At 38.9% G+C, this 8,772-nt stretch overlaps 1 protein-coding gene across 1 annotated transcript in view; it reads right to left on the bottom strand.

Annotated features, from left to right (window-relative positions):
- The window catches only part of DNAJC16 (DnaJ heat shock protein family (Hsp40) member C16), a 58,192-nt gene extending 50,226 nt beyond the window's left edge, over positions 1-7,966 (bottom strand). The window contains exons 1-2 of the mRNA XM_007950761.2: positions 7,800-7,966; positions 3,527-3,593 (exon numbers count right to left, since the gene is read on the bottom strand). Coding sequence (XP_007948952.1) covers positions 3,527-3,593; positions 7,800-7,966 — 234 coding nt within the window. The remainder of the gene's footprint in view (positions 1-3,526; positions 3,594-7,799) is intronic.
- Between the last annotated feature and the right edge of the window lie 806 nt (positions 7,967-8,772).

Here is an 8,772-nt window from a genome sequence, read left to right as displayed (position 1 = left end):
ATGTGAACTGCTGTATGAAAAGTGAATTTACTCTGTAAATCTTCACCCAAATCAAAATAAAATTAAAAAAAAGAAAAAAAAAAGATGTAATCCATACTGCAGACTGGATTCTTCAGTCTTCATCAGTAAGTGCTTCAAATCATCCTCATTTTCAGCAAGCCAAGTTGTGTCATCAGTGTATTGCAGGTTGTTAATGATTCTTCCTCCAATCTCGACGCCAGGTTCTTCTTCATATGGTCCAGTTTCCCTCAGATTTTTTGCTCAGCATATGGATTGAATACACATGGTGAAAGGTGAAAGGATACAACCCTGATGCACTCCCTTCTTCATTTCAAACCCATGTAGTGTCCCCTTGTTCTGTTCTAATGACAGCCTCCTGGTCTATGTACAAGTTCCTCATGAGTACAATTAAGTGTTCTGGAATTCTCCATTCTTCTTGATGTTATCCACAATTTGTTACAATCCACACAATCAAATGCTTTTGCATAGTCAATAAAACACAAATAAACATTTTTCTGGTATTCTTTGCTTTGAGCCAAGATCCATCTGACATCAGCAATGATATCCCTTGTTCCATGTCCTCTTCTGAATCCAGCTTGTATTTCTGGAAGTTTTCTGTCAATATACTGCTGCAAACATTTTTTAAGTATCTCCAGTAAGATTTTACTTGTGTGTAATATTAATGATATTGTTTGATAATTTCCACATTCTGTGGGATCACCTTTCTTTGGAATGGGTACAGATATGGATCTCTTCCAGTTAGTTGGCCAGGTGGCTGTCTTCCAAATCTCCTGGCAAAAGTGAGTGAGTGCCTCCAGTGGGGCATCTGCAATATGTTCTGCGAAATAGCATATTATGTGATTTGGACATTGTGTGAACATCATATTATATACACAGGAGAGAATATCATATTATATGGCTGTCTTCCAAATCTCCTGGCATAACCGAGTGAGGGCCTCCAGTGGGGTATCTGTGCTATGTTCTGTGAAATACAATATTATGTGATTTGGACACTGTGTGAACATCATATTATATACAGGAGAGAGGTGTGCAGGACTTTCATTAGTTAGCTGTTGCCATGCTGAGGAACTGCATAAAACTTTGGCACTGACACTGCTGGTCCTGTGTGGTAGCCACCAGGTCTCCGAGAGCTGTGCCCAGCCCTTGCTTACTTGCCGTGATGCACACTCACCATCTGGCTGCCTTTCCTGCTTCTCCTCCCACCACTGCTACAGCCTGCATAGCACCTGGACCCCTCAGTGGACAAGTGAAGTAGTGGCCTTGACAGGGCATTCAATCTGGTGGCTCCAGTGGCATCTGCATGGTCTCTGACTGAGGTGACTGCAGTGGGACAAGCAGCTGTGGATGGGTGCCAGGATCCCCTTCCCCTGCCACGCAGGGCTGGGACGCCAGACCTGGAGAGCTGGTGAGACAGACTGGATCTCTGGATTGCAGTACTTGGCAAAGTACAGCTGGTATATACCATTCTCCAATTGGTATTTCTGAACTCTATTAATAACCTTCTAAGAAGCTTTGGTGGTGCAGTGGTTAAAGCACACAACAGCCAACCAAAAGGTTCGTGGTTCAAACCCACCAACTACTCTGTGGGAGTAAGATGAGGCAGTGTCTTTCTGTAAAGATAATGGCCTTGGAAACCTTATGGGGCAGTTCTACTATGTCCTATAGGGTCACTAATTCAGAATTGACTCAATAGAGTGAGTTCAGTTTTTTTTTTTTTTTTTAAATTATAATCTTATGGGACTATGGACAATACATGGTTGGACACTGCCCAAACAGATGTTACATACACATATACCTGTACATGTAAAGATTATGACATCAGATATCCTAAACACATTCACTTACATACCAAGAAACTCTTATCTCTCAATAGGAACATTAAAGAAAATTTAAGACCGAAATAAGTACTTCATTTAGTCACTTGTGCTCATCTTATCATTAAAGATTCTGATCTATCATAAAACTAAACACATCAGTAAAACAAAGAAAACTTGACATAATGTTGATCACCAGGCTTAATCACAAGAAAACTGGCTTAGTCATATATTGTGAGTTGAAATAATGCAAAGCAAGGCATGAAAAGCTATGAAAACCAAAATATGGCCACAGAATTAGTTCAGTGCCTTGTATTCCAGTTACCTTTGTTTCACTTAAAAGCAACTCTTAAGTCTAAAATTTGAGAATCTATTTTAGGGTGATGTGTCATTGCTATGCACTGAACACTGGCTGTTGAAGAGCACTGCCCTACAGACTCAGGATGTCACCACTTCTCTTTTCTGCACATTCTAGACCTAGTGAGGCTGACATGTTGGAGACCTGTTGAAAATTTTGGGTTTAAATGGATTTGTAACCTTGTGGGACTTAAAGCGGAACAGGGAAATTGGTCTGTAATTCTTCAATGTAAGTTTCTAACAGGCAACAGAGATACACACTCAGGGTAATTTTTAAATTCTAATGAAAGCTTTTAAAAATACGTCAGTCTTGCCATCCACTTGGGAGGGATGTAGGAGATCCTGCATAAAGAGGGAGAACAATGTGGTACAAAACTCAAAATCATTTGGAGGCAAAAAAAAAAAGAAGGTGGGGACCAGGTTTGCTGGTCCAATGGAGCCTGGTGTAACCACTGAGACTATGGCCCCTAGCTGCCCTTCAGGTCTGGAATTGAACCCACACCTGTGGTTTCCAGCCAAACAAAGTACAGGCATGTGAGTTAAACATTTACCTCAAGTAGACACACGCCCTGGAGAGAACAATCATGGGAGAAGGAAGGGCTGCTTATGCACAGGGAGATAGCTCAGGGTGCAGAAGAGTATGAAGGGATGGACACTGGGAGGAGGTAACTATGGGGAGGAAGTGGGAGGGGAGCTGCTGCATTGTAAATTTTGGTCAATGACATGAGACAAAGTATATGTGAACTGCTGTATGAAAAGTGAATTTACTCTGTAAATCTTCACCCAAATCCTAATTAAAAAAAAAAAAAAAACAGGTCAGTCTTTTTAAGAGTTGAAGTGTTCAGGCACTTTCTTCAACATAATAGATGTGGCCAAATCTGTTCTCTCTGCCATCATCTAGAAACTGGTCGAAGGCATGGGCAAATGCCCTTTCTCAAAAGACTTTATAAAACTGATCACCTAAGGCAGAGGTGTTAGAGAACAAACAAACCTGTCCCAGAAGTGCAGCCAGAATGCTGCACAGAAGCGAGAATGGCCAGACTTCATCTCACCTACTTCGGTCATGTGGACAGAAGGGACCAGTCCCTAGAGAACTGTATCATGCCTGGTAAAGTGGAGGGTCAGCGAAAAGAGGGAAGACTCTCAATGAGATGGACTGACACAGTGGCTGTAACAAGGGGCTCAAGCATAGCAAGGACTGTGAGGATGATGCAGGACTAGGCGGTGTTTCGTTCTGTTGTACACAGGGTTGCGATGAGTCAGGGGCAACGTGACAGCACCCAACGACAGCAAAGGCAGAGCTCCTGGATGCATCACAAAGTTTGGCACCGTACCTCGTAAGCCTTGCTAATCTGAATGAACTTGTCTTCTGCTCCAGGATCTTTGTTTTTGTCAGGATGCCTGAAACAGAAACGGGCAAACATTAACAATAGATTTAATTTTTTTATACATCCTTGTACACAGTTTACTACATTGGAGGAAAACGAGAGGCTATTTTGTTAATACAGTTTCTTAAAACAAATGGTAAAAGCAACCAGTTTCCTCACATGATTATGATAAATGAAACCTGGAAACAGGCAATTTCTTTCCATAGCACTCAGGCTGGAGTACATGAAAATGTACACATAAATGTACACGTCTTTACATTGCTCCCGAACACTGAAAGCTGGCTCAAGGCTAAAGTCACTTATGCCTAACAATCAACATCTTTTCCTTGGTGGCAGCATTTCATCCCAATGTTAGAATAAGAATAACATTGATACAGGCATTTCTTCTGACAACATAGGAAGACACAGGAAACAACTTTTAGGATGCACCATGAATTTATTTAGTAACAGCTGTGTTCCAAATATTACCTTGCTGTTGACTTTCAAATTAGAATATTTTAATTTTTAGTATTACTACCCTGGTTATTCTACTCTACCTATGATTTGTCTTTTCACCCATAAATGGATAACATCAAGGCCACATTTCAAGTGTGAGAAAAGTCTACAGTTTATGCAAATTTACTTCAACTAATATTAGACAGAATTAAATCTTCAACATTTGCTATTATACACAGTTGGCAATTAACTGTATACATCTTGCTGTCATACATTATTTTGTAATCTTCTCAAGTTTATACCAATTTCAGCTTTGGGGATTTTTAAAGTCCTGGAAAGTAGGGTCAAGATTTTACTTTCTTGGGAGCCCCTAAGATAAATCAGTGTTTTATAGTGATCAACTTTTTTACATATTCATTTTTATCAAAAGACTCTGTCTTACAGTGCTTTATGTAATAATTTCTGCAAACTTCTAATGAATTTTCTCTAGCAAAGGTTCTGGAAAGACTTAACCCACTGGGAAGCAAATGACTACTAAACACAGCGTTAAATACATTGGAATTTAAAAAAAAACCCTACAACCTGACCAACTTATTCTAGCAGAAACATGCTGCATGAATTATACCACATATTCTGATTTCTCTAAAAATAAACTTCAAAATGTTGACTGTTGACTTTACACATCATTCCTCTCTTAACCTATCCCTTTACTTCTTGTTATGAATATTAGTGGAAAAGAAAAATCTCAGCTAGGCATAATGAAAACAGTATGACTGAAGGAAACGAGATGGAGGCCCCAAAGCATGTTTCTGGGTGACAAAAAAAATAGATAAAGAAAAAAAAGTGTTTTCAATATGCAAACTTAGGTTAAAGACTGAGAAGATAAAATTACGCAACCATCCAAACTAAGATGAACATAGGGAAGAACTCTGTAGGGGAAGAAGGGCAGGAAGGGGCTTTTAAGGAGAATGAACCAAAAGCAGTCTTGAGAGCAGCTGTGTTAGAAACCACAGATCCTGACACAGAGGAAGCCAAGGCCTAAGAGCAGGGAGGAAACCGCAAGACAGTTTTCAGCTTATATGGCTATTCCCCTAATTGCAGGAAGACACACAATAAAAAAACATTTAGAGAAGGAAATATTCAGCCCTAGGAAAGTACTGTCCAGTGCTTTTCTTTTGGTGCACAGGAAATCATTTCATGAACTGAGATAAATATCTTTTAAATTTCAAAGTGAGGAAAATACTGTGTGAGGTATCTATTGGCTATCTAGGAATCAACATGAAGGTAGAGAAAGTAATACAGTGAAGTATCAGACAAACCCAGTTACCATTTAGTTCTGCTTCAAATGTTAGGACGCTTTTTTCTTAGAGTGGGAATAGTTGTTTATTTTGCTATTGTGGATACCAAAAGGAAAGTGCTCACGATAAAATGCTAATTACTGGGACAGAAAACAATTTTCCTGAGAAAAAAGTGATTTCAAATGGTTTTACCAAGCAAGGAGAAAGTTCTTGAGAACACCACTAAGCAGCAAACATAGCAGAGGAAGGTCAGAGATCTAAGTCAACAGTTAACCATTTCTTCCTGCTACAGCTCATTCTGAAAACTCAAACTAGGAAACCTTGGAAGTTGTGTTGCTGTTATGTGTCGTCGAGTCGGACCCGACTTATAGCAACCCCTCCTTAGGTTTCGCTAGGAGTCGGGGCCGACTCGATGGCAAATAACAACAACAACATCATTGCGGAAGTAGATTGTCCAACCTTCCCTCCGAGGAGTGGCTGGTGGGTTTGAACCGCCAGCGTTCTGGTTAGCAGTCAAGTGCCTTAGGCACTGTGCTGACAGAGCTCCCTAGAAGTTGTGTAATCATTACCAAATGAAACAAATGAGTTCAGTGATAAACACGGCCATCGCCAAAACAACCAAAAATACTACTACAGTGGAAATACAAAGGTAAAGAAAAAATTAGACTTTCACTGGATGACACTCTATTTCTATGGTGATGAATGACTCTTACCAAGAACCTAATTATGGAAGAGAAGTATGTGACTCATTTAATTAATATCATAACATCCTTTTCAGCTCTGGAAGACAGAAAAGCCAAAGCTGGATATTTTAATAGGCCCTGCATAGTCAAGTTATCAGTTCTGCTCTTAAAATGTTATCGCAGGCTGTACTTTGTCTCAAAGAATGCCACTACCTTAAGAATTAACTGAAGATTTATATATTTTTGCTTTAAACATAAAGAGGTAAGAGTTTGAAATAATGCAGAAAGCAACTTTGGGGTAAAAAGAATGCCTGGAAAGAAGTCAAGCATAATTAGAGACTGTGTTTTTAGCATCCAATTCTGGATTCCTCCTGATAGCAGTATGGTCTAAAATAGTTACTCAAAATATATCTTGAATTACTTTCTACCTTCATTGCAACCCGTCTGACAACAGATATATCTTCTCACTGAAGAACAATGGTGCCAAGCAGAGTCATGCAGTCTGCAAAGTCATTTGCATGTGGCAGCTGTGCTTCTCCATAACTTCCTACTGTTTCATGCAGCTCCTTCCTATCCAAATATTAATCCACTCACCCTTACTTTTGCCCAGATGGGCAAGTGATTAAAAAGCAAACAACAACCCCCCACTCCCCAAATCAACTACATATTAAGGTCAAACTGTGAACCCAGAGGTGAAGAGAGACTTAACTCTGAGCCTTAATTTCTTCATCTATGAAACAGGGAAAACAATATCCTCCCTTATAGGGTAATTATAAGGTTAACATGAGACAAAAAGCATAGAACTTGGAGTTCAATGATTCAGTAGTTATGGTTAGTTCACTCAGCTTATAGTTTCATGTGTCCTTTACAACCCTTCCTCCCCCTCCTGTTCCCCTTTTAGCTATAACCCAGCACTTATTTCAGCTTCTTTGCCATAGCCAACGCATTGGTGGAAGAAAGCAATGACATATGCCCAAAATATGTTTCAGACTTACTGATATCCTTCATTCACAAACGCTTGTATAGTCTCTAGCACAAGCTCTATCTACAGGTTGTTGTTGTTGTGTTGTTATGTGCCATCAAGTCGGACCCGACTCATAGCGACCCCTCCTTGGGTTTCTGAGGCAGTATCACTACGGAAGTAGATTGCCCATCTTCCTTCCGAGGAGTGGCTGGTGGTTTGAACCACCAGTCTTCTGGTTAGCAGTCAAGTGCCTTAGCCACTATGGTACCAGAGCTCCCCTATCTACAGGTACATTTATGATTTTTCTGTAAGATATTTTTTTCAAGTAATGTACTCAGTTCTTGAATATTCTTTTTAAATTGGGGACAAAAAGTTCTTTAAAAATTGTTCAAAGCTTAAAAATTAACAACTTGGAGAATAGGAACGGGTAGTGTTCCCTTTAGTAATTGTATTCATTTAGAGCGACATCATGAGTAACATGCCTTGGAAAGGGCAGCTTATCTATTGTTGATTACATAGTGGGTTTTTTTTTTTTTTTTTTAAATTAAAGCTCCCATCCTACTTTATTACTAAAAATGCAAATAGTATCTCAGGCAATTCTTTAAGTCTAAGAATTCCTAAGAGGGACTTTCATAATAACATAGGGTTCTCATCACTCAAAATTATAGAGTAACATGAAAGTTAATTCTCCCACATTAAATATTTTAGACAGATATATGTACATGTATTTATTGAACACAGAGATAGAGACAAATAAAAACTAATCATAATTTAGGGTTTCATTCCCCCCGTAAAACTGCTTAGCTTATATCAAACTGCCATTTCTTTGTTTCACCTACCATTCCCGGGCGAGCTTCTTATAAGCCTTTTTAATGTCAGCCTGACTGGCTGTTCGGCTGACCCCTAGGACTCTGTATGGGTCAAAATCCAACGCAGACAGAATTTGCAGGATCAGAACCAGAACTATTAAGAATTGCCAGGAAATGCTCAATTTTTTCACTTCCATTTCTCTTCCTTTCCAGAGCTGAAATGATTGAAGAGGTAGTAAGTTTCAGTGGCAGATACCTGGACAGTCTTGTTTTTTAGATAGAGACATAAGATGTATCGATGAAACACAAAACAAACGAAAGGTATTTTGCAGGTGAAGTGTTAAGCTATTTGACCATCTCTCCTAAATCAATAATCTCTGCTGTTTTTGAATATCCCAAGTAAGAACTATTATAGATGAGAAGATGCGCAATTAAGAACTAACAGCAACTCTCCAGAGTCCTTGGATTAGAAAAGTTTTAGAAATGACTAAAAATGAATGATGAAGAAATAGAAAGTGAATGTGAGAAAGCACAAATAGAAAAATTAAGGTGACTGCATCTCAAATATACTATTTATTCTGACAATAACAGTTTAAACTTTAAGAATACTTCACTTGAACATGTGCTAAATAAACTCATGAAACCACAGGCTTTACCATTTGCTAAACTATAGAATGATAGCTGTGGCATTCTGGGGCATTAAGTAAGTACACATATGAAAATGAAATACTCTCAAAAAACTGTATGGTTAGACTCAGTATGCCTCAGTTCTATTCTTTCTCACCACACCCATCCAGAAAGGATAATTGGAGAAGCTACTCTTTAATTTAGTCATTAGCAATAAATGAAGACCTCAGATGAGAAATAACAACTGGTGAGAAAAACTTAGTTTTTCATGTAAAATAGGATTAATTAATGACAAAGACTGTGGAACAGGCACGATAGCAACATACTTTATGCTCCACTGAAGGTGAGTGTAGTGATGGAATTTGTTTCAGGTTTT

This window comes from Orycteropus afer, unplaced genomic scaffold, assembly GCF_000298275.1.
Source record: "Orycteropus afer afer isolate SDZICR_OR568_19922 unplaced genomic scaffold, OryAfe1.0 scaffold00288, whole genome shotgun sequence".
NCBI lineage: Eukaryota > Metazoa > Chordata > Mammalia > Tubulidentata > Orycteropodidae > Orycteropus > Orycteropus afer.
Note: the sequence above shows the minus strand (reverse complement) of the source record. Positions and strands in the feature narration are given on the sequence as shown.